This window comes from Zosterops lateralis, assembly GCF_965231275.1.
Source record: "Zosterops lateralis genome assembly, chromosome: 5".
NCBI classification, from domain to species: domain Eukaryota; kingdom Metazoa; phylum Chordata; class Aves; order Passeriformes; family Zosteropidae; genus Zosterops; species Zosterops lateralis.
In genome coordinates this window covers 489,592-515,142 of record NC_139766.1, presented here as the reverse complement: position 1 = coordinate 515,142, position 25,551 = coordinate 489,592, and the positions used below count along the sequence as shown (strand labels likewise).

General features: G+C 59.3%; 1 protein-coding gene across 1 annotated transcript in view; it reads left to right on the top strand.

Annotated features, from left to right (window-relative positions):
* Positions 1-345: 345 nt before the first annotated feature.
* The window catches only part of ADAM33 (ADAM metallopeptidase domain 33), a gene marked incomplete at its 5' end in the record, with an annotated part of 42,388 nt that continues 17,182 nt past the window's right edge, over positions 346-25,551 (top strand). Inside the window, 13 exons of the mRNA XM_083862340.1 lie at positions 346-352; positions 733-815; positions 10,440-10,516; positions 13,332-13,407; positions 14,217-14,293; positions 14,728-14,914; positions 16,261-16,326; positions 16,418-16,489; positions 18,013-18,179; positions 18,284-18,368; positions 19,124-19,266; positions 23,472-23,649; positions 24,578-24,667. Of these exons, the coding sequence (XP_083718466.1) occupies positions 346-352; positions 733-815; positions 10,440-10,516; positions 13,332-13,407; positions 14,217-14,293; positions 14,728-14,914; positions 16,261-16,326; positions 16,418-16,489; positions 18,013-18,179; positions 18,284-18,368; positions 19,124-19,266; positions 23,472-23,649; positions 24,578-24,667 (1,308 nt within the window). The remainder of the gene's footprint in view (positions 353-732; positions 816-10,439; positions 10,517-13,331; positions 13,408-14,216; positions 14,294-14,727; positions 14,915-16,260; positions 16,327-16,417; positions 16,490-18,012; positions 18,180-18,283; positions 18,369-19,123; positions 19,267-23,471; positions 23,650-24,577; positions 24,668-25,551) is intronic.

Below are 25,551 nucleotides of genomic sequence, written 5' to 3'. Positions count from 1 at the left end.
TAGATCACCGAGTTTGGGTGGGAAGGGATCCTAAAGCCCAGCCCTGCCTGGGTCTGGGGGATGGAAACACCTCCCTGTCCCACAGATCACCGAGTTTCGGTGGGGAGGGATCCTAAAGCCCAGCCAGTGTCACCCCTGCCATGGCAGGGACATTTCCACAGTCCCAGGGACATTTCCACTGCCCCAGGGACCCCTCCCACTGCCCCAGGCTGCTCCAAGCCCCAATGTCCAACCTGGCCTGGAAAATTCCTGGGGCAGCCACATCTCCCACAAGCTGCTTCCCCAGGATGGAGATTCAGGGGATTTGGGCCCTGGGTGGGAGCAAAGGCCCTGGGAGCCTCCAGGATGAAGAGTGAGGCAGCACTGAGGGGCTGGGCTGGGGACAGAGGTGACACTTTGGCTTTGTGCTGGTGTCCATCCCCTGGAACAGCTCAGAGGAGGCTCTGGAGGTCGGTCCCAGCTCTGTCCCTTCCCGAGCTCCCTCTGGGGTGTCTGTGGAGGATGTTCTGTCCCCCGGGGTGTGTCCAGCAGGTGTTCTGGGGTGGCTGTGGAGGATCTGCAGCCCCCAGGGAGTGTCCAGCAGGTGTTCTGTCCCCCGGGGTGTGTCTAGCGAGTGTTCTGGGGTGTCTGTGGAGGATTTCCAGCCCCCAGGGAGTGTCCAGCAGGAGTTCTGGGGTGTCTGTGGAGGATTTCCAGCCCCCGGGGTGTGTCAGCAGCTGTTCTGTCCCCCAGGGCCGCCGCCCCATGGAGAGAGGGTCACCCCACACTGGCTGCTGGGGGGCCGTGCCCGGAGAGCCGCCGGCCTGGAGGGACAGGTAAGGGCGGGGCTGGGCCCTCCTGCTGCTGCTGCTGCTGCTCCTGGTCCTGATCCTCATCCTCCTCCTGCTGCTCCTGCTCCTCCTCCTGCTGCTGCTCCTGCTCCTCCTGGTCCTGGTCCTGGTCCTGATTCTCATCCTCCTCCTGCTGCTGCTGCTGCTGCTCCTGGTCCTCCTGGTCCTGGTCCTGATCCTCATCCTCCTCCTGCTGCTCCTGCTCCTCCTCCTGCTGCTGCTGCTGCTGCTCCTGGTCCTGGTCCTCTTGGTCCTGCTGCTGCTCCTGCTGCTCCTGCTCATCCTGGTCCTGGTCCTGATCCTCGTCCTCCTCCTCCTGTTCCTCCTCCTCCTTCTCCTCGTCCTGGTCCTGCTCCTGCTCCTCCTGGTTCTCCTGCTCCTCCTTGTCCTTGTCCTGGTTCTGGTCCTGATCCTCTTCCTCCTCATCCTCATCCCTCCTTGTCCTCCTCATCCTGGTCCTCCTCCTCTTCCTCCCCGTCCTCCTCCTTGTCCTCCTCCTCCCTGCCCGGGCTCTGCCTGCTGGGACCAGGATGAGGCCTGGAGTTTCCGGGATCCATGAGCAGGGTGGGAATTTCAGGATCCATGAGCAGAGTGGGAATTTCAGGATCCATGAGCAGAGTGGGAATTTCAGGATCCACGAGCAGGATGTGAAATTTCAGGATCCATGAGCAGGGTGGGAATTTCAGGATCCACGAGCAGACTGAGGAATTTCAGGATCCATGAGCAGGACGAGGTTTATTTCTGCTCCTGCCCCACAGGCGGGCCCGGGGGGTGTGAACAGCCCCGGGGGGATTCGGGGGGGATTCGGGGGGACCCCGCGGGGGCCGGGCTGTTATTTCCTGCCATCTGCTCGGCCTCCAGCTCCGGCAGCCGGGAACAAGGAGCCGCCTGTTCTGGAGGGGGAAGGAGGGGAGAGGGGCGGGCGTGGGGCTGGGACAGGGGGTCCCTGGGGGAGCCGGGGGGCAGCCGGGCCAGAGCCCCAGGAGGGCCCTCTTGGGGGCAGATTTCATATTTTTGGGATCGATTTAATCCGTTCTGTCCCCGCCCTGTCTCCTGCTGCCCCCCCAGCAAAGATCCCGGCAATGGACGGGGCTCTGGGAATGGCAGGGGACAGAATTCCTGTCCTGGGACTGCTGGGGACCCCCAGGTCACTCATCCCTGTCCTGGAGTGCTGGGGACCCCCAGGTCACTTATTCCAGCCCTGGGACTGCCTGGGGACCCCCAGGTCACCCATCCCTGTCCAGGGACCCCCAGGTCACCCATCCCAGCCCCGGGTGTCCCTGGGGACATCCCTGCGTGTCCTTTCCCCCACCAGCAGCAGGAGGATGAGGAGGATGAGGAGGATGGGGAGGATGAGGAAGAGGAGGAGGATGAGGATGAGGAGGATGAGGAGGAGGAGGAGGAGGAGGAGGATGAGGAGGAGGAGGATGGGGAGGATGGGGAGGATGAGGATGGGGAGGGCTCTGGCCCCGCGGTGTCACCGTGTGCGGGCCGGTCCCTCCTCCCCCGCCCCCCCTGTGCCATTGTTGGGGCCGGGCCCCCCCGGGCCCCCCCGGGCCCCCCGCACAGATGGAAGTGATTTGGGAGAGGCCGGGAGGGGTCGTGGGGACCCTGAGTGCAAACGGCTCCCGCCGGCGGGGCTGGGGGCCTGTCCCGTCCTGCTGCTGCTGCTCCCGCTGCCGCTCCTCCTCCTGTCCCGCATCCCGCTCCTCCTCCTGTTCCTGTTCCTGCCCCGCATCCCGCTCCTCCTGCTGCTGCCCTGCATCTCCTGCTCCTCCTGCCCCGCATCCTGCTCCTCCTGCTCCTGCTGCTCCTGCTCCTGACCTGCTCCTCCTGCTGCTCCTGTTCCTTCCCCGCATCCCGTCCCTCCTGTCCCGCATCCCGCTCCCGTCCCGCATCCCTCTTCTCCTGCTTCTCCTGCCCCACACCCCGCTCCTGCCCCTCCTACTCCCGCCCCACATCCCGCTCCTCCTGCTGTTCCTGCCCTGCCCCGCATCCCGCTCCTGTCCCTCCTGCTGCTCCTGTCCCGCATCCCTCTCCTCCTGCTCCTCCCGCTCCTCCTGCCCCTCTCCTGCCCCTCCCGCTCCTTGTCCCGCATCCCGCTCCTCCTCCTCTTCTTGTTCCTACCCCGCATCCCGCTCCTCCCGCCCCACATCTCCCACTTCTCCTGCTCCTCCTGCTCCTCCCGCTCCTGCCCCGCATCCCGCTCCTCCCGCTCCTCCTGCCCCTCTCCTGCCCCTCCCGCTCCTTGTCCCGCATCCCGCTCCTCCTCCTCTTCTTGTTCCTACCCCGCATCCCGCTTCTCCTGCCCCTCCTGCTGCTCCTGCTGTTCCTGTCCCGCATCCCGCTCCTCCTGTCCCGCATCCCGCTTCTCCTGCCCCTCCTGCTGCTCCTGCTGTTCCTGTCCCGCATCCTTCTCCTCCTGTCCCGCATCCCGCTCCTCCTGCTGCTCCCGCTCCTCCTGCTCCTCCTGCCCCTCCTGTCCCTCCTGCTGCTTCTGTCCCGCATCCCGCTCCTCCCGTCCCGCTCCTCCTGCTCCTCCTGTCCCTTCTGCCCCTCCTGCTCCTCCTGCTTCTGTCCCGCATCCTGCTCCTGCCGCTCCTCCTACCCCGCATCCCGCTCCTCCTGCTGTTCCTGCCCCTGCCCCGTATCCCGCTCCTGTCCCGCATCCTTCTTCTCCTGTCCCACATCTCTCTCCTCCTGCTCCTCCCGCTCCTGTCCCGCATCCCGCTCCTCCTGCTCCGCATCCCGCCCCTCCCGCCCCCGCCCCTGCTGTGTTTTGCTGCCCCGGGTCTCTTCCATCCCTCCCGAGCTGGAGTTGGGGCCGGTCCCCGGCGCTGTGCCCCGGGCAGGGCTCCAGCCCTGGGGACGGGAGTGCCCCTTTCCCACCCGGGATAATGTTAATTGTATCGATTATCGGCCCTGGGATCCCCTCCCCGCCCCTTCCCTTCCCCTCGGGAATTGTTTCCTCCCAGGGGGGTTTATTGCTGCAGTGCCGAGGGCAGGGCTGGGGGGATCCTGGGCAGAATTCCCGGGCTGGAGGTGCCAGGGCCTGGCACGGGGTGCCCGGAGCAGCTGGGGGTGATCCCTGGGTCCCTGGGGGTGACCAAGGCCTTTCTTTCCCCCTTCATTTTCTCCTTCCTTTTCTCCTTCCTTTTCTCCTTCCTTTCCCCCTTTCTTTTCCCTTCCTTTTCACTTTTCTTTTCCCCTTTCTTTTCTCCTTCCTTTTCCCCTTCCTTCCCCCTTTCTTTTCCCTTCCTTTTCCCCTTTATTTTCCCTTCCTTTTCCCCTTTATTTTCCCTTCCTTTTCTCCTTCCTTTTCTCTTCCTTTCCCCCTTCCTTTTCTCTTCCTTTCTTCCTTCCTTTCCCTTTTTCTTTCCCCTTTCTTTCCCCCTTTATTTTCCCCTTCCTTTTTCTCCTTCCTTTCCCCTTCCTTTTCTCTTCCTTTCTTCCTTCCTTTCCCCCTTCCTTTCCCTTTCCTTTTCCCCATTTCCCCCTTTCCCCTTTTCTTCCCCCTTTCCCCCGAGGTGTGGCCAGACAGAGCAAACCCTGCCCAGCTTTGTTTTGAACCCCCCAAATCCAGCCTCACCCTCCGTGCCCTGGGCTGTCCCCTGACCCTGGGGCTGCATTTCCCGAGGGCAGCTCTGGCTGGGAGCTTTGTCCATGAGGTTCTGGGTGTTGTCTGAGCGATTCCATCCCCGCTGTTCTCCCCCCCGAGCCTCAGGGCCGGGCTGCAGCTGCCTGGGGAGGCCCTGGCACGGCCCAGCTGCTCCAGCAGCTGCAAATCCCATCAGCAAATCCTCCCCGGAGCATCTCAGGTGGTTCCCATCGCTGTGTCTCCGTCACATCCGGGCTGGGGAGATTCCTCTGGGCCCGGGGCTTGTGGGGGCTGCTGGAGCGGCTGGGCTGGGCTGGGGGCTGAGCCCTGGGGCTGGGCTGGGCTGGGCTGGGGGCTGAGCCCTGGGGCTGGGCTGGGGGCTGAGCCCTGGGGCTTGTGGGGGCTGCAGGAGCTTCCCAGCAGGGCTGGAGGCAGCTGGGGGCAAACAGGCAAGAGCAGCTCAACCCTTGGCCCTCTGCAAAGAGCACTGAGGTTTTCTGATCAACGGAGTGAAAAATCAAACCAGACTCGAGCTGGGTCTGGAGGGTCCGTGGGACTGGCCAGGGCAGATTCATCCCAGCTGCAATTCCAGGGTTCCAAACTGTGCTGGGATGTCCTGGAGTGGGGCCACCCCCTGAATGTCCAGGCAGGGCTGGGACAAGGGGGGTCCTGCAGCCTTGGCAAGGCCTGGGGCTTTCTGCTCCTGGGTGCTGGAGAAAGGACATCAGGGAGCAAGAGGAGCCTGGGAAGGGACTGGAGCCCAGGAGGATACAGGACTGTGAGCAGTGCTGGACACAGGAGGAGGATACAGGACTGTGGGGATTGCTGGGACACAGGAGGATACAGGACACAGGAGGAGGATACAGGACTGTGAGCATTGCTGGACACAGGAGGATACAGGACTGTGAGCAGTGCTGGACACAGGAGGAGGATACAGGACTGTGAGCATTGCTGGACACAGGAGGATACAGGACTGTGAGCATTGCTGGGACACAGGAGGAGGATACAGGACTGTCAGCATTGCTGGGACACAGGAGGATACAGGACTGTGAGCATTGCTGGGACACAGGAGGAGGATACAGGACTGTGAGCATTGCTGGGACACAGGAGGATACAGGACTGTGAGCATTGCTGGACACAGGAGGAGGATACAGGACTGTGAGCATTGCTGGGACACAGGAGGAGGATACAGGACTGTCAGCATTGCTGGGACACAGGAGGATACAGGACTGTGAGCATTGCTGGACACAGGAGGAGGATACAGGACTGTGAGCATTGCTGGACACAGGAGGATACAGGACTGTCAGCATTGCTGGACACAGGAGGAGGATACAGGACTGTGAGCATTGCTGGACACAGGAGGAGGATACAGGACTGTGAGCATTGCTGGGACACAGGAGGAGGATACAGGACTGTCAGCATTGCTGGGACACAGGAGGATACAGGACTGTGAGCATTGCTGGACACAGGAGGAGGATACAGGACTGTGAGCATTGCTGGGACACAGGAGGAGGATACAGGACTGTCAGCATTGCTGGGACACAGGAGGAGGATACAGGACTGTGAGCATTGCTGGGACACAGGAGGATACAGGACTGTGAGCATTGCTGGACACAGGAGGATACAGGACTGTCAGCATTGCTGGACACAGGAGGAGGATACAGGACTGTGAGCATTGCTGGACACAGGAGGATACAGGACTGTGAGCATTGCTGGACACAGGAGGAGGATACAGGACTGTGAGCATTGCTGGGACACAGGAGGAGGATACAGGACTGTCAGCATTGCTGGGACACAGGAGGATACAGGACTGTGAGCATTGCTGGGACACAGGAGGAGGATACAGGACTGTGAGCATTGCTGGGACACAGGAGGGGGATACAGGACTGGGAGCATTGCTGGGACACAGGAGGAGGATACAGGACTGTGAGCATTGCTGGGACACAGGAGGAGGATACAGGACTGTGAGCATTGCTGGGACACAGGAGGAGGATACAGGACTGGGAGCATTGCTGGACACAGGAGGAGGATACAGGACTGGGAGCATTGCTGGACACAGGATGTGCTGGAGCCCAGGATGGGATTGGAACTTGGGATGTTGCTGGAGCCCAGGGTGACGATGCTGGATCTTGGAATGTTCTGGAGTCCAGGACAGTGCTGGAGCCTGGGATGAATGATACTGGAGCCTGGGATGTGCTGGAGCCTGGGATGACACTGAAGTTTGGGATTATATTGGAGCCTGGGATGATGCTGAAGTTTGGGATTATACTGGAGCCTGGGATGTTGCTGGAGCCTGGGATGTGCTGGAGCCTGGGGTGATGCTGGAGCACGGGATTATGCTGGAGTTTGGGATGCTGCTGGAGCCTGGGGTGATGCTGGAGCACAGGATGATGCTGGAACCTGGGATGTGCTGGAGCCTGAGACAACGGCAGAGCCCAGGATGGTGCTGGAGCTTGGGATGATGCTGGAGTTGGGAATGTCCTGGGAATCCCCAGGATGATGCTGGACCTTGGGATGATGGTGAAGCCTGAGAAGTTGCTGCAGCCCAGGCTGATATTGGGACCTGGGATGATTCTGGAGCCCTGGAAGATTCTGGAGCCTGGGATGGTGCTGGAGCCTGGGATGATATTGGAATCTGGGATGTTGCCAGAACCCTGGAGGATGCTGGAGCCTGGGATGTGCTGGAGCCTGGAGGATGCTGCTCGAGCCTGGGATACTGCTAGAGCCCTGGAGGATGCTGGAGCCTGGGATGATGCCAGAACCCTGGAAGATTCTGGAGCCTGGGATGTGCTGGAGCCTGGGATGTGCTGGAGCCTGGGATGTGGTGGAACCTGGGATGATGCCAGAACCCTGGAAGATTCCAGAGCCTGGGATGTGCTGGAGCCTGGGATGCTGCTGGAGACTGGGATGTGTTGGAGCCTGGGACATGCTGGAGCCTGGAGGACACTGGAGCCTGGGATATTTCTTGCGCCTGGGATGCTGCTGGAGCCTGGAGGATGCTGGAGCCTGGGATGTGCTGTAGCCTGGGATGTGCTGGAGCCCGGAGGATGCTGAGCCCTGCAGGAAGAAGCTGCTCCCGGCTCATTTCCAGCCTCCTGGCCGGAGCCCTTGGGGCGCAGCTCCCTGCCAGCCCCAGGCACGAGGAGCAGAGTTTAATTAGTGCAGAGCAGCGTTTAATTAGTGCAATCACCTCGGCTGGCCTCAGGGCTGGCTGTGGGACTCCAGCCTGGCACAAGGTGCCCACATTCCCCTTTCCCTGCTGTGCTGCCACTCCTCTGGAGCCAGGAGCCACCCCCTGCTCTCGGGGAAACTGAGGCACGGGGAGAGCTGGGAGGGAACACACACACATCCCATCCAGAGCCGTTTGTTCTCCAGCCTTTGGGCTCAGCCCGGACACGGCCGTGGCCCTTTAAGACGCAGCTGGGAAAGAACATTGTGCCAATAACGGCCCTCGAGTCATGCGGGGAGTAATTGCTGGGGAATTCTAAACCGGGAAGGGGCCGGCGGGGATTTGGGGAGGAGGAGGAGGAGGAGGAGGAGATCGAGATCAGACACGGGGGGGAGAAAAAAAAAAAAAAAAAAAAAAAAAAAAAAAAAGGGAGGGCGAGAGCGCGGGGGGGAAATGGCAAGAAAAATGTACAGCCCATGTTTGGCCAGGGAGCGATGTTTGTACAAGATCGTGTTCCAAAAATACCGCCCGTTCCCAGCGCCGCCGGAGGAGGGGACGGAGCCCCCCCCGGCTCCCCGGCGGCTCCGGGGCCCCGACAGGGCCGGGCCGGGCACGGGGGACCCTCCGGGAGGTGTCGGGGCCGGGCCCCGCGCTGGGCTGGGCTGGTTTCCTCACTGCGCCGGGGCTGCTCGCCTTTCCTGGAGCTGGGAGAGGGAGCGGGAGGCGGAGGGGGCTCAGCCAGCCCGGCTCCAGCTCCATTCCCGTTCCTGTTACCAGTTCCATTCCCGTTCCCGGCTCCATCTCCGTTACCAGCGCCACTCCCACTACCAGTTCCATTCTGGTTCCCGGCTCCATTCCCGTTACCAGCACCATTCCCCGTTCCCGGCCCCATCCCCGCTCCCGGCTCCATCTCCATCCCCATCCCCATTCCCAGCCCCATTCCCGGCTCCATTCCCGGCTCCATTCCCGGCTCCATTCCCAGCTCCATTCCCAGTTCCATTCCCATTCCCAGCCCCATTCCCGGCTCCATTCCCGTTCCCGGCTCCATCTCCATCCCCATTCCCGGCTCCATCCCCATTCCCATCCCCATTCCCATCCCCATTCCCAGCCCCATTCCCAGCCCCATTCCCGGCTCCATTCCCAGTTCCATTCCCAGCTCCATTCCCATTCCCAGCCCCATTCCCAGCTCCATCCCCGTTCCCGCCCGGCGGCAGCGGCACCTCCGCGCCCTCTGGAATTGGAGCCCACCAGGATCCCGTGGGCAGCACCGGAGCTCCCTGCGGGGTGGACGGGCAGGAACAGCCATCCCGGGAGGAGGATGGGCACCCTGGATGGGGATGGACACCCTGGATGGGGATGGACACTCTGGATGGGCAGGAACAGCCATCCCGGCAGGATGGACACCCCGGATGAGGATGGACACTCTGGATGGGGATGGACACTCTGGATGAGCAGGAACAGCCACCCTGGATGGGGATGGACGCCCTGGATGGGGATGGACGCCCTGGATGTTCAGGAACATCCATCCCGGGAGGATAAGCAGGAACATCCATCCCAGGAGCCCAGACCCCACAACGCCAGCGCTGGCAGTGGCTGCTCCACACCCCAAATGTCCCAAATGTGGTCAGGGTGGGGTCCCCCGGGGCTGCCCGGGGGGGTCCCCTGCTGTCCCCAACACGGGGGGCTGGCCTGGAGAGGTGGGGTCCCCGGGGCTGCCCGGCCGGGGGTCCCCTGCTGTCCCCAACACGGGGGGCTGGCCTGCAGCAGGAGCAGCCGCCAAGGCCGCAGGAATGAGGGGGAAGCAGGATTTACCCTCTGCTTCATCCCAAACGCTGAATCACCCGGGCCCCGCCGCATTCCAGCTGTTCCAGCTGTTCCAGCGGTGCCAAAGCCTTGCGGGGACAGCTCTGTCCCTGTCCCCGTTCCCTCGGAGCCGGGAACCCCCCGGGGCCGGGCCGGGTGATGGGATCCCGCGGGGATCCCGAGGATTGCGGGGCTCCCCGTGTCCCCCCTGGGTGGGGACGGACCGAGGGGACATCACACCTCAGGGACAGTCCCCAGCAGGCCGGCAGTGTCCCCAGGGGCCTGTCACACGCAGCTGGGGCGGCTCCAGAGCCGGGTTCCCATCCAGCTCCCTCGGAAAAGAGGGAATGAGTAAAACCAGCGGCATCCTGGGGATGAGTCACGGCTTCCTCTCTCTGCCCGGTGCTCGGAGGGGTTTTTAACGGACCCAGCCGGTGCCCGGGGGGTCGGTGGTGATTTATATCCCCCCCCCCACCAGGGGTCAGTGGTGATTTCCATCCCCCCCAGGGATCAGTGGTGATTTCCATCCCCCACCAGGGGTCAGTGGTGATTTCTATCCCCCCCCAGGGGTCAGTGGTGATTCCCCCCAGGGGTCAGTGGTGATTTCCAGTCCCCCCAGGGGTCAGTGGTGATCTCTATCCCCCCCCAGGGGTCAGTGGTGATTTCCAGCCCCCCCAGGGGTGTTCAGGGGTACCAACCCTCCCGGGCCGAGCCCCTTTTCCCTGGCTCAGCATCCCGGGTGGGATGGAGCACACAGGCCCTGCTCAGGATGCTCCTGGGGCTGCAGGTCCCATCCTGGTTCTCTCTCCGCCCTTCCCGGGGGAAGCTGCCGGCAGAGTTGGGATTTGCTGCCCCATCCCCGAATCTCCGTGTGCAGTCCCTGTCACCCCAGCTGGGCTGGGATCAGGGAAATCTCCTTCCCCCGGGGCAGGAGGTGGAGCAGAGCCGGGGAGGAGAGGCTGGAGGGGCCTGGGGTGGGAGCAGGGGGATGTTCCGGGCTCAGGGGTCTCTCCTAACCCCTTTCCCCCTTCCCTTGCAGGGCCCGGCGCCTGCCCGGGCAGAGGTGGCCGTGAGGGCCGAGGGCAAAGAGCTGGTGCTGGTGCTGGAGAGGAACCAGTGAGTGCTGGGGCTGGGACAGGGGAGGGGACACTGGGGACACCTGTCGGGCTGGCAGTGCTCTGGTCACCACCAGGGAGGGGACACTGGGGACACCTGCCAGGTCCCCACTGGACTGGCAGTGATCTGGTCACTGTGTCCAGCAGGGGAGGGGACACTGGGGACACCTGCCAGGCTGGCAGTGCTCTGGTCACTGTGTCCAGCAGGGGAGGGGACACTGGGGACCCCTGCCAGGCCCCCACTGGTGGCACTTTACACAATCCCGGAGTGATTTGGATGGGAAAGGACCTTAAATCCCACCCAGTGCCACCCCTGCCATGGCAGGGACATTCCTGGTGGCTCCAGGCCCTGTCCAGCCTGGCCCTGGGGCAGCCCCAGCTCTCTGTCCCTGGGTGGGTTTGTGTCCCCGTGGTGAGCAGGGCACAGCTGAGCCACTCCTGCCTCTCACCAGCAGCTCCTGCAGAATCCCCTTCCTGCTGCTGCTGGGGGGCAAACCCAGGGCCCCCAGGACCCCCAGGGGAGCCTCTGGTGTGCAGGGAGAGGAACTGAGGGGGTCCCTCTGCACCTTTTAGGGCTGTGGGCAGTGGGGTTGGCACTGGGGGTGAAAGCTGATGAGCAAAGCTCAGCCCCGTGTCTGCTCAGCCCTGGAGGCGTTGGGGTGTCCTCTCCTGTCCCTTGTTCTGGCTTGGTGTCACCTGGGGTGGGGACGGGAGTGTCAGGAGCAGCTCAGGAGGGGCAGGAGCAGCTCAGGAGTAGCCCAGGAGCAGCCCAGGGGAGTCAGGAGCAGCCCAGGGGGGGTCAGGAGGAGTTCAGGAGGGTCAGGATCAGTTCAGGAGGGTCAGGAGCAGCCCAGGATCAGCCCAGGGGAGTCAGGATCAGCTCAGGAGGGTCAGGAGGAGTTCAGGAGGGTCAGGATCAGTTCAGGAGGGTCAGGATCAGTTCAGGAGGGTCAGGAGCAGCCCAGGGTGGGCAGGATCAGCTCAGGAGGGTCAGGAGGAGTTCAGGAGGGTCAGGAGCAGCCCAGGAGGGTCAGGAGCAGCCCAGGGTGGGCAGGATCAGCCTAGGGTGGCCAGGATCAGCCCAGGATCAACTTAGGAGGGTCAGGAGCAGCCCAGGAGGGTCAGGAGCAGCCCTGGGGGCTCTGGCAGGGTGGACAGGGTGACCTCAGGGGGTGGTGGCACAAAAGGGACCTGAGCACCCAGAGCAGTCCACAGCACCCAGGGCTGGCTGCAGGGACAGTGTGGGGACACTGTGGGGACATCCAAAGTGCTGCCTCAGCCCTGTGAGCCCAGGGAGCCCAGGGAGACCTCAGACCTTTCTCCTGGTGCCCTGGGAGATCTGCTGGGTCTCCAGAAGTGTCCTGGGGGTGTTTTCCTCCCTGTTTTGGTGGCCAAGGCTCTTCCTGCCCTCCTGCCTGGAGAGAAACTCCCCGTGCTCTGAGCCCTGGCTCACCTGGGCTGGGACAGCTCAGCCATCCCAGTCCCTGTTCCCTGGGCATGGCAGGAGGATTTGCCTTTCCTGTGTCCCCACCCTGTCCCCTGTCCCCACCCTGTCCCCGTGCCCCCACGCCGTGTCCCCAGCCCTGGCAGCCAGCCCCGTGTCCCTGCCAGGAGCCAGACTGAGCTGCTGTCTCCTGTCTGAGCTGTGGCTGAGGTCACTGGTGCCAGGCACCCACCCCCAAGCAGGCTGGGAAGCCACAGACTGTGTGGCCGCAGTGACAATTCTGGGGCCACAGTGACATTTCTGGGCTATTCTGGGAGCGCTGCTGCTTTGTTTTCCTCTGCTGAATTAAACCTTTGGGACGGGGCCAAACCCCCAGAATAGAGGGCTAAAGTGAGAGCAGGGGAAAACCTGCCCCTCTGTCCTTCCCTGGGTGCCTGAGCCCCCTGCAGGGTGCTGTCCTTCCATGGGGACCTGCCATCCCCAGGGGGACCTGCAGGTTTCCAGCAATTCCCATCACCCTGAGATCTGGGCAATGCAGGAAACCTTTCCTTTCCTTTCCTTTCCTTTCCTTTCCTTTCCTTTCCTTTCCTTTCCTTTCCTTTCCTTTCCTTTCCTTTCCTTTCCTTTCCTTTCCTTTCCTTTCCTTTCCTTTCCTTTCCTTTCCTTTCCTTTCCTTTCCTTTCCTTTCCTTTCCTTTCCTTTCCTTTCCTTTCCTTTCCTTTCCTTCCCTTCCCTTCCCTTCCCTTCCCTTCCCTTCCCTTCCCTTCCCTTCCCTTCCCTTCCCTTCCCTTCCCTTCCCTTCCCTTCCCTTCCCTTCCCTTCCCTTCCCTTCCCTTCCCTTCCCTTCCCTTCCCTTCCCTTCCCTTCCCTTCCCTTCCCTTCCCTTCCCTTCCCTTCCCTTCCCTTCCCTTCCCTTCCCTTCCCTTCCCTTCCCTTTTCCCTTCCCTTTTCCCTTCCCTTTTCCCTTCCCTTTTCCCTTCCCTTTTCCCTTCCCTTTTCCCTTCCCTTTTCCCTTCCCTTTTCCCTTCCCTTTTCCCAGGCTCAGCTCAGGGCTGTGTGTGGGTGTCTCAGGGATGTATGGATGTCTCAGGGCTGTGTGTGGGTGGCTCAGGGCTGTGTGGGTACCTCAGGGGGATGTGTGGGTGGCTCAGGGCTGTGTGTGGGTACCTCAGCCGGCTCCAGGCTCAGCTCAGGGCTCCAGGCTCAGCTCAGGGGGATTTGTGGATGGCTCAGGGCTGTGTGTGGGTGGCTCAGGGCTGTGTGTGGGTGTCTCAGGGCTGTGTGTGGGTGTCTCAGCCGCTCCAGGCTCCCAGGCTGGGCCATTCCCGTCCCCGCAGCCCCAGGACAGCCCCTCACCCCGCTGTCCCCGCAGGCTGCTGGCCCCGGGCTACACCGAGACCCACTACAGCGAGCAGGGACAGCCCGTCACCGTCACCCCCAACCACACGGTGGGTGCCGGGCCCGGGGGGCGTCCCGCGCTGGGTTTGGGGGGTTTGGGGCTCGGGTGCGGCTGGGGGAGTTTGCCTGGCAGCAGGAATGGGGCGGCTCTTGGCTCCGGGATATCAACACGGCAGCACCGAGCCCTCCCCGTGTCCCCAGCGGGTTTTGTCACCTCTTGTCACCCTCCCAGCGCCGGGACACTGCGCTTGTCCCGGCCTGAACCCGCGTCCTCCCGGGGCTGGTGCTGGGACAGCGCCCCCCGGCGGGGACAGGGAAATGGGGGATGGGAATGGGGGAATGGGAATGGGGCATGGAAATGGGAAAAGGGAAATGGGAAAAGGGAAATGGGAGAATGGAAATGGGGAATGGAAATGGGGCAACGGAAATGGGGCATGGAAATGGGGAAAGGGAAATGGGGCAAGGGAAATGGGGGAATGGAAACGGGGAAAGGGAAACGGGGGAATGGAAACGGGGAAAGGGAAACGGGGGAATGGAAACGGGGAAAGGGAAATGGGGCATGGAAATGCGGCAAGGGAAATGGAAAAGGGGGAATGGAAATGGAAAAGGGGCAAGGGAAATGGGGGAATGGAAATGGGGGAATGGAAAAGGGGAAAGGGAAAAGAGGGAATGGAAATGGAGGAAGGGAAATGGGGCAGGGGAAATGGTGGAATGGAAAGGGGACAATGGAGAAAGGGGCAATGGAAATGGAAAAAGGGGGAATGGAAGTGGCAGAATGGAAATGGGGAGCTTTCCTGGGGTCAGCACAGGGGGCTGTTGCCCCCAGCCCCCCAGGGAGGTCCCCCTTGTCTCTCTCCAGGAGCACTGTCACTACCACGGCCACGTCCGCGGCCACCGACACTCCTGGGTCGTGATCAGCACCTGCTTGGGAATACGGTGAGGGGAATAGGGGATGTGGGAATAGGGGATGTGGGAATAGGGGATGGGGGAATAGGAGATGGATGGGGGAATAGGGGATGGGGGAATAGGGGATGGGGGGAACAGGGGATGGGGGAATAGGGGATGGGGGAATAGGGGATGGGGGAATAGGGGATGGGGGAATAGGGGATGGATGGGGGAATAGGGGATGGAGAGGGGAATAGGGGATGGACGGGGGGAATAGGGGATGGAGGAATAGGGGATGGGGGAATAGGGGATGGGGGAATAGGGGAGGGAGAAAGGGGTAGGGAGGAATGAACAGGGTAGGAAGGGAAGAGTTCCCACCTCGAGTGTGGACCAGGCTGATGTGCCACGAGTTTGTGGGGCCTCAGGGGCTGGGGGAGGCACAGCAGAGGCACCACAGGAGCCATCGGGGCTGTTCCCATTTCCAGGGGCCTCATAGTGCTGAGCAGCAACACCAGCTACTACCTGAGACCCCTGGGGACCCCTGAGCCAGGTCTCCACCTCATCCAGCGAGCAGAGCACCTGCCCATGCCAGGGGGCACCTGTGGGCACGGCCAGGACCTGGGGGGCACCGTGGCTGGCATTGCCCAGCGCTTCCAGCAGCAGCACCCACGGGTAAATCCTCTGGGTAAATGCACTGGGTGAATCCTCCTGGGTAAATCCACTGGGTGAATTCACTGGGTGAATCCTCCTGGGTGAATCCACTGGGTAAATCCATTGGGTAAATGAACTGGGGTAAATCTTTATGGGTAAATCCTCTGGGTAAATCCACTGGGTGAATTCTTGTGGGTAAATCCACTGGGTGAATTCTTGTGGGTAAATCCTCCTGGGTAAATGCACTGGGTAAATCCATTGGGTAAATGCACTGGGGTAAATCCTCCTGGGTAAAACCTCCTGGGTAAATCCTCATGGGTAAATCCTCTGGGTAAATGCACTGGGTGAATCCTCCTGGGTAAATCCACTGGGTGAATCCTTCTGGGTGAATTCACTGGGGTAAATCCTTATGGGTAAATCCTCGTGGGTAACTCCACTGGGTAAATCCCCATGGGTAAATCCTCATGGCTAAATCCTCCTGGGTAAATGCACTGGGTAAATCCTCGTGGGTAAATCCACTGCTTAAATCCTCGTGGGTAACTCCACTGGGTAAATCCTCATGAGTAAATCCACTGGGTAAATCCTCATGGGTAAATCCAGTGGGGTAAATCCTCATGGGTAAATCCACTGGGTAAATCCTCATGGGTAGATCCAGTGGGGTAAATCCTCGTGGGCAACTCCACTGGGGTAAATCCTCGTGAGTAAATGCGCTGGGGTAAATCCTCATGGGTAAATTCACTGGGTAAATCCTCATGGGTAAATCCAGTGGGGTAAATCCTCGTGAGTAAATGCGCTGGGGTAAATCTTTATGGGTAAATCCTCATAGGTAAATTCACTGGGGTAAATCCTCCCAGGTAAATGCACTGGGGTAAATCCTCGTGGGTAACTCCACTGGGTAAATCCCCATGGGTAAATCCTCATGGGTATATCCACTGGGGTAAATCCTCTTGGGTAACTCCACTGGATAAATGCTCATGAGTAAATTCACTGGATAAATCCTCATGGGTAAATCCACTGGGTGAACCCTCATGGGTAAATACTCCTGAGTAAATCTTTATGGGTAAATCCTCATAGGTCAATTCACTGGGGTAAATCCTTGTGGGTAAATCCTCATGGGTAAATCCACTGGATAAATCCTCCTGGGTAAATCCAGTGGGGTGACTCCTCATGGATAAATTGGGTCTCGGTGCTGCATCCTACAGTGTGAGACATGATGTGGGGTCCTTTGGAGCCATCCCAAATGTTCCCTGTCACCTTGTGCCTCAGTTTCCCCTCTCAGCCGTCCCTCCTGAGCAGCTCTGTGGTGTCTGGAGGGTGCCCAGAGCCAAGGGCTGCTCCTGTTTGCTGAGCCCTGTGTCTGCCCGCAGGCCAGGAGAGATGCCTGGAGGACCATGAAGTACATGGAGCTCTTCATCGTTGCTGACCACACTCTGGTGAGAGCTGAGGGGGCAGAAAACCCAGATCCCTCTCAGTCTCCAGCCTGGATTTACCCCCTGACCCTTCCCCATCCTCATCTCTCTCCAGTACAGGAACCAGAACCTCGACCTGGGCCACACCAAGCAGCGCATCGTGGAGATCGCAAACTACGTGGACAAGGTGAGGGACCTGCCAGAGCCTTGGGGACTGTCCCACCAGGGCAAGGAGCCACGGAATTGTGGAATTGTTAAGGTCAGAAAAGGTCTTTAAGTCTTTTCAGTCCGACCGTTCCCCAGCACTGCCAAGGCCATCCCTGCCCGTGTCCCCAAGTGCCACATGAATGTGACGTTAAATCCCTTCAGGGGTGGGGACTCTGCCACTCTCCTGGGCGGCTGTGCCAGGACCCATCAAGGGATTCAGGAGTTCTCTGAGCTGGTGGTGGGCAGGGCTCTGTCACCTGTGGGCTGAGCTCAGCAGGGAAGGGTTTGCTGACCCTGCCTGGAGTCGGTGCTGGAACCTTTGGCAAAGAAGGGGGGGGTGGTTTGGAAGCAAAACCAGTGAGAGGCTCCAGGTCGGGAATACAATTTAATAAGAAGAAAGGTAAAAAAAATAAAATAAAATAAAATAAAATAAAATAAAAATAATTAAAAATAAAATAAAATAAGATAAGATAAGATAAAATAAAATAAAATAAATGCAATAACACAAAAGAGCACTGACAGAGTCAGAACACACCCTGAGCAGGGTGGGGGGAGCAGTCCAGGTGAGGGGCTCTTCCTGAAGCAGTGATCCCACAGAAAGGTCTGGGAGCTCTGCTCCTCTGGGAATCCAGTGGCTCAGGGCTGCTTGTCCTGTCCCAAATCCCAGATTCTCTCCAGGTGGGAATGCTTGGCTCCTCCCCCTGGGCATTGGGAGCATCTCCCAATGGGATGAGGAGTCGTGCAGTGGCTCCTTGATGGCCCATTAAACAGAGAGAGCTCCTGGAGGGAGTTCCCTGTGAGTCCTGGGCAAGGCATTGATGGGCCATGAGCAGAAGAGCCCAAAGGAGGGGCCTGGGAAAACACTGCCCCACCTGGTTCCAACAGCTCATGGGGATGGGGATGGGATAAATACTGTGTGCACATCCTACACTAAACCCAGGACAGAGGGACACACTGAGGTGTTGTCACCGAATGTCATCGTGCCACCCTGGCCGGCTGCTGTGCCCACACCTGTGCAGCCCATGAGGGCAGGTGGATTTGGGACAGGTGTGTTCTGGAGTCACAGGGTATTGTCACAATTCAGGAGGGCTCATGTAACCACACGTAGAACTCTGATTTCTTCACAGGGCTCAGAGCAAAGGTTGTTGAAAAGCAGATTCTTTTATACAGAGTTTGGGTGCAATGAATAGGGTTGGTCCTTTAGGGCACCACCTTTTTGTGAACATCTCTGCCAGTGAACAAGGTGGGAAAACACCAGGGGTGAGGAGGACGGGATCTACAGGGTGGTTTTGGGTTCCTCCTTATGATTTCCCAGGCCAGACCGAGAGAGTTCTGTCCTTGGCTTTCCCACAGGCTTCAAGGCACTGCCTGGAGCCTGAGGATCCACGTCCTGACCACTGTCAGTTCCCACAACAGGGAAACATCCACCAGCCCTAACGCCCCGCCAGGGAGGGACAGGGAATTCTGGAGAATTCGTGGAACTCCACCTGTCCCCCTCTGCAGTTCTACAGGCTGCTGAACATCAAGGTGGCCCTGATCGGGCTGGAGGTGTGGACGGAGCGCGACCAGTGCACGGTGAGCAGCGACGCCAACGCCACGCTCTGGGCCTTCCTGCAGTGGAAGAAGTCGCTGAGGGCACGCAAGAAACACGACAACGCCCAGCTGCTGACGTGGGTCACTGCCTGGGGACACGGCCAGGGGGTCCTGGATGGGGCTGGGAAATCCAAACCCCTCCCCAGGTGCTGAGCTGGGCCCTGTTCTCCTGCCTGGGCAGGGGGAAGACCTTTGGGGGCACCACCATCGGGATGGCTCCGCTGGAGGGGATGTGCAGCGCCGATAACTCCGGAGGGGTCAGCGTGGTAAGGGAGGCTGCGGGTTCCTGTGCTTCCCCGGCCTGATGGAGCTCTCTGTGGGGCTGGAGGAGCCCCCTGGGGCTGGGCCAGGGCTGCAGCCTGAAGATAAGGGCTGGAGGAGCCCCCTGGGGCCGGGCTGGGGGTGCAGCCTGAAGGTGAGAGCTGGAGGAGCCCCCTGAAGCTGAGATGGAGGAGCCCCCTGAAGTTGGGCCAGGGGTACAGCCTGAAGGTGAGGGATGATGCTGTAGCTCCTGACCCCTCAGGTGTTCACCAGGTGCACAGGGGGCTGTTCTCCCAGCCCAGGTACACTGGGATCTCCTGTGGTGCTCCTGTCCCTCACGCTGGAGAGCCTCTGACTGTTCCCTGCTTCTGCTCTCTGGATTTCTGGGATCATCTCTGCCCAGATAAACTTCTCCTCCTCCTCCTGATGGCGGCCCTGGGCATGATGGGGTGGTCACGGTGGCCTCGGTGACCTTTGATCCCTGGGCAGGGTGGTGGGGGTCACCCAGATCTCTGGATTTTGGGATGTACCCCGGGTTTGAAGCAGTTGTCTCCAGCCAGGAGCTCCCCAACAGTCCCACAGGGGAATTTCAGGAGACCAAACCCCACATCTGCCATGGACCTTCCCCCCATGACCCCTTCTCCTGCTGGGATCCAGCTGCCCCCCAGGCCTTGGGGTCCCTCCCTGTGCCCCATTCCCTGCCGTGTGTCACCGCTGTTCCTGGCTGGCGGTGACAGGTGGCTGTGCCCCGGCTGTGCAGGACCACGCGGAGCAGCCCATCGGGGCCGCGGCCACCATGGCCCACGAGATCGGCCACAACTTCGGCATGGTGCACGACTCTGCGGGCTGCTGCCAGGAGGCCACGCCTGAGCAGGGCGGCTGCGTCATGGCCGCGGCCACGGGGTGAGTGTCCTCGGTGTCCCCAGTGTCACAGGTGTGTCCCCAGTGCCACAGGTGTGTCCCCGGTGTCCCCGGTGTCCCCAGTGTCCCTACTGCCCTGGGTGTGTTCCCGGTGTCCCTAGTGTCCCCAGTGCCATGGGTGTGTCCACAGTGTCCCCAGTGCCACAGGTGTGTCCCCAGTGTCAAAGGTGTGTCCCCGGTGCCACAGGTGTGTCCCCGGTGTCCCCAGTGTCATGGGTGTGTCCACAGTGTCCCTGGTGCCTTGTGTGTGTCCCCAGTGTCCCCACTGCCCTGGGTGTGTCCCCAGTGTCCACAGTGCCCTGAGTGTATCCACAGTGTCCCCAGTGTCCCCAGTGCCCTGGGCGTGTCCCCAGTGTTCCCAGTGTCTCCAGTGTCCTCAGTGTCACAGATGTGTCCCCGGTGTCCCCACTGCCCTGGGTGTGTTCTGGGCGTGTCCCCAGTGTCCCCACTGCCCTGGGTGTGTCCCCAAGGCCCTGGGCGCGTCCCCAGTGTCACAGGTGTGTCCCCAGTGTCCCCAGTGCCCTGGGTGTGTCTCCAAAGGCCCCAGCAGGCTGTGGGTGCTGTGTGCAGGTGGCACTGGGCAGGGAATGTTGTCACCTCTGCTCTGGAGCCAGGCTGGGAGAGCTGGGAATGTTCCCCTGGAGAAGGGAAAAGTGCAGGGAATGCTCAGAGTCCCTGAAGGGGAAAACTCCAGGAGAGCTGGAGAGGGACTGGGGCCAAGGGCTGCAGGGACAGGACACAGGGAATGGATCCCACTGGGAAAGGGGACATTGGGCTGGGATCTTGGGCAGGAATTGCTGGGAATGGAATTCCCACATTTGCTGGGGCTGCCCCTGGATCCCTGGGAATGTCCAAGGCCAGGCTGGATCCACCTGGGACAGTGGGAGTGTCCCTGCCATGGGATGGGCTTCATAATCCACCTGCTCGGTGGATTTCCTTTCCAGAGCCCTTCTCCCTTTGGGTTTTCCTCCTCCTGATGATTCACTCACCCCACACATCCCTGCCCTGAGGAAAAGCAGCTGCTCATTCCCTGTCACTGGAACCCACCTGCTCTTCCAATCGGGAAGGAACAGTGGGACCCCAGTTGTGGTGTCAGGGCTGCCAGAGCCTGGCCCTGATCCCACAGGATTTAACCTCTGCCTGGGCGGGTTGTGGTGGGGGAAAGCACATTCCTGACTGTGTTCAGCCTGTTCCTATCATTTGTACATGTTTGACTGTGTTCATCCTGTCTCTCTTTGCACATTTCTGACCGTGTTCAACCTGCCCCTCTACACGTTTCTGACTGTGTTCATCCTGTTCCTATTGCACATTTCTGACTCTTCATCCTGTTCCTATTGCACATTTCTGACGGTTCAGCTGTCTCTATTTACACGTTTCTGACTTTTCAGCCTGTCCCTATTTAGGCATTTCTGACTGTTCATCCTGCCCCTCTTTGCACATTTCTGACTGTGTTCAATCTGTTCCTATTTACACATTTCTGATTGTGTTTATCCTGCCCCTGTTTGCACATTCCTGACTGCGTTCAGCTTGTTCCTATTACACATTTCTGGCTTAACCTGTCCAAATTTGCACATTCCTGACTGTGTTCATCCTGTCCCTATTTACACATTTCTGACTGTTCAGCCTGTCCCTCTTTGCACATTTCTCACTGTGTTCAGCTGTCTCTATTTACAGATTTCTGACTTTTCAGCCTGTCCCTATTTAGACATTTCTGACTGTTCAGGCTGCCCCAATTTGCACATTTCTGATTGTTCATCCTGCCCCTGTTTGCACATTTCTGTGTTCATCCTGTCCAAATTTGCACATTTCTGACTGTTCATCCCACCCCTATTTACACATTTCTGGCTGTGTTCAGCCTGTCCCTATTTGCACATTCCTGACCGTGTTCAGCTGTCCCTATTTACACATTTCTGACTGTTCATCCTGTCCCTCTTTGCACATTTCTGACTCTTCATCCTGTTTCTATTGCACGTTTCTGACTGTGTTCAGCTGTCTCTATTTATACATTTCTGACTTTTCAGCCTGTCCCTATTTAGACATTTCTGACTGTTCATCCTGCCCCTATTTGCACATTCCTGACCATGTTCAGCCTGTTCCTGTTGCACATTTCTGACTGTTCATCCTGCCCAAATTTGCACATTTCTGACTGTGTTCAGCCTGTCCCTGTTTGCACATTTTTGACTGTTCATCCTGTCCCTGTTACACATTTCTGACAGTTCATCCTGCCCCTCTTTACAGATTTCTGACTGTTCATCCTCCCCCTATTTGCACATTTCTGACTGTTCAGGCTGCCCCCATTTACACATTTCTGACTGTTCAACCTGTCCCTATTTGCACATTTCTGACTGTGTTCAGCTTGTTCCTATTTACAATTTCTGGCTGTGTTCAGCCTGTCCCTATTTGCACATTTCTCACTGTGTTCAGCTTGTTCCTATTTACAATTTCTGACTGTGTTCAGTCTGTTCCTGTTGCAAATTTCTGACTGTGTTCAGCCCGTTCCTATTTGCACATTTCTCACTGTGTTCATCCTACTCCTGTTGCACATTTCTGACTGTTCATCCTGTTCTTGTTGCACATTTCTGACTGTGTTCAGCCTGCTCCTGTTTGCACATTTCTGACTGTGTTCATCCTGCCCAAATTTGCACATTTCTGACTGTTCAGCCTGTTCATATTTAACATTTCTCGCTGTGTTCATCCTGTCCCTATTTACACATTTCTGTGTTCATCCTGTCCATATTTACACATTTCTGACTGTTCAGCCTGCCCCTCTACACATTTCTGACTGTGTTCAGGCTGCCCCTCTTTACAGATTTCTGACTGTTCATCCTGCCCCTATTTGCACATTTGTGACTGCTCCTCTTTGCAGAGCCCTGGATGTGAATCCATATAAACACATGCAGGGTACCCCGGCCTGCTCAGCCTCACAGGCTGCAGGCTGAGCTCTGCAGGCACTCACAGCCTTTCCCTCCAGATCAAGAGATTTCAAAACCGCTTTTTCTCAAAAAACCACTTTTTTTTTGCCAAAACCGCTCAGCCCTGTGAGTCATCTCGAGATGTCCTGATATGAAAATATTTTTCAGCTTTAAGGGGAAATGAAACTGTTTCTAAGAAGGAGGAAATGTTTCCTTCTTCTTCATAAACCACTGAAACCTCCCCACAAACGGTGAAATTGGAGAAGAGTCTTGCTCAGAGGTTCTGTAGAAAATGAGTGGTTTTGCTGTTCCTCAGCTCCTTACACATTGCAGGCTCTGGCTATTTTATTTTATTTTATTTTATTTTATTTTATTTTATTTTATTTTATTTTATATTTTATTTTATTTTATTTTATTTTATTTTATTTTAATATTTTTGCTGCTCTCTGGGTCCTTTTTGGTGTTTTTTCTTTTTCCTATTTCTTTATTTTTTAAGTGATTTTCACCCCCCTCAGCTGCGGGGTGTTTCAGTAGCCCAGGTGGGTGCTGCGTTTCCTCTGTGGCTCAGTGAGAACAGGAAGGGGTTTGGTTTGGGCAGAGTTGGGAGCAGGGGGCCCTGCAGGTGTGGGGACGTGTCCTGTGGGTGTCCCAGGGCAGAGGTGACATCTGTGGTGACATTTGAGGTGACATCCATCTGCTGGGGTGGCATCTGTGGCCTGGGGCTCACACCAGGGGGGGTCCTGTCCTGGCAGGTTCCCTGCAGGGGGGTTTGATGTTCCAGGGGTGATGGACAGAGGCTCTGCCTGCCTCCCATTCCTGAGCAATTTGGGGTTCAGAATTGTCCCCAGTTGTTGATATCCCAGGGGTGATGGATAAAGACTGCCTGCCCCCCATTTCTGAGCAATTTGGGGTTCAGAATTGTCCTCTGGTTGTTGATGTCCCAGGGGTGATGGACAGAGGCTCTGCCCACCCCCCCCCAATCCCATTCCTGAGCATTTTGGGGTTCAGAATTGTCCCCAGTTGTTGATGTCCCAGGGGTGACAGACAGAGGTTCTGCCCACACCCCAATCCCATTCCTGAGCAATTTGGGGTTCAGAATTGTCCCCTGGTTGTCTGTCTGGAAGCACCAGCTGGGCTGGGAGATGTTCCTGGGCTCACAGAACAGCGGGGAATCTGTTCTTGGGAGGGTTTGTGCCGCGTTGTCCATGTCCTGAATTCCCATTTCTCACAGATTTCCCATCTTTTCCTGGCCCTGCTCCCTGTTTTCCCCCCCAGGCACCCCTTTCCCCGCGTGTTCAGCTCCTGCAGCAGGAGGCAGCTGGAGAATTATTTCCAGAAGGGAGGGGGAATGTGCCTCTTCAACCTGCCCGACACCAAGGACCTGGTGGTGGCTCGGAAATGTGGGAACGGCTTCAGGGAGGAGGGAGAGGACTGTGACTGTGGGGAGGTGGAGGTACAGGGGGGGCTGGGGATGGGGGACAGGGGGGTACAGGGGATGCGGTACAGGGGATGGGGGACAGGGGGGTCCTCTGGAGATTGGGGTACAGAGGGGTTCCTCTGGGGACTGGGGTATAGGGGCATCCTCTGGGGATTGGGGTACAGGGGGGGTACAGGGGATGGGGTACAGGAGGGTCCTCTGGGGATGGGGTACAGAGGAGTCTGAGGGGGATGGAGGTACAGACTGACCCTTTGGGGATTGGGGTACAGAGTTGACCCCCTGGCCATGGAGGTACAGAGTGACCCTCTGGGGACTGGGGTACAGAGTGACCCTCCTGGGGATTAGAGTACAGGGTGATCCCCTGGGGATGGGGGTGCAGGGGGGTCTGCTGGGGATGGGGGTGTGTGGTGACCCTCTGGGGATGGGGGTACAGAGGGGCCCTACTGGGGATGGAGATACAGGGGGGTCCTCTGGGAATTGGAATACAAAATGACCCCCTGGGGGATGGGGGCACAGAGTGACCCCCTGGGGATTTGGGTACAGAAGGGCCCTGCTGGGGATGGAGGTACAGAGTGATCCTCTGGGGCTGGGGGTACAGGGGAGTCCTCTGGGGATGGGGGTACAGAGTGACCCCCTGGGGACGAGGGTACAGGGTGACCCCCCTGCAGCCCACCTCAGCTGAGGGAATCCCCACACAGGGCATTTCCAAGGGAAGGCTTTGCTGTCACCACGGGGACTCCATCCCAAGGGCTTTTCCCAGTCGCCCCTTCCTGACTCCATTTACCCCAGTCCTGACTTTCCCCTTGACTTTTCCCTTGAGTGCCCAGTTCTTCCTCATGCCCTCCGTGCCTCAGTTTCCCCAGCGGCAGGATGAGAAGGGCAGTGCTGCGGTGGGTGGGGAAGGGATGGAACCCTTGCCCATGGGGCTGAACTCTCCACGCAGGAATGCACCAACCCCTGCTGCAACGCCCACAACTGCACGCTCAAGGAGGGGGCCCAGTGTGCCCACGGCGACTGCTGCCACAGCTGCAAGGTGGGACCCCCCTCTGCCCACCCCCTGCCCACCCCGAGCCCACCCCGAGCCCATGGGATGAGCTGGAGACCCGGCCCTGCCATTCCCATGGGATTCCTGTGCTGATTGTCCATAAGGTCACACTCCCTGTGCCCCATGGGCAGGGCTCATGTGTGACCTCGTGTCTGCAGGAGAATCATGGAGTGGGCTGGGTGGGAAGGGACTCCAAAACCCAGCCAGTGTCACCCCTGCCATGGCTGGGACACCTCCCACTGGCCCAGGGACACCTCCCACTGTCCCAGGCTGCTCCAAGTCCCAATGTCCATTCCAGGGATCCAGGGGCAGCCCCGGCTGCTCTGGGCACCCTGTGCAGGCCTGCCCACCTTCCCAGGGAACAATCTCTGCCCAAATTCCCATCCAGCCCTGCCCTCTGGGGAGCCATTCCCTGTGTCCTGCCCCTCCAGGCCCTTTTCCAAGCTCCCTCTCCAGGAGAGTTCCCTCTGGCAGCCTTGTGCTGAGGTCCTGCTGAGGAACGTGTCCCTGTCCCCTGACAGCCCCCAGCAGTGTCACAGGGGACCTGTGAGATGTCCACGGCCACCAGCAGTGCCAGGAGGGTCAGCCCCTCGCTGTCCCCTGGCTCTGTGCCCATGTCCCTTGTCCGCCTGCATCCACACTGTCCCTGTCCCCGTCCCCATGCCAATGTCCCCTCTCCCCCTGCAGACATGCTGTTCCCTGTCCCTGTGCCCATGTCCCCTGTCCCCCTGCAGCTCCTTGCTGTCCCCTGTCCCCGTGCCAGTGTCTCGTGTCCCCCTGCATCCACTGTCCCCTGTCCCTGTGCCCATGTCCCCTGTCCCTGTGCCCATGTCTCCCGTCCTCCTGAAGCCCCTCACTGTTCCCTGACTCTG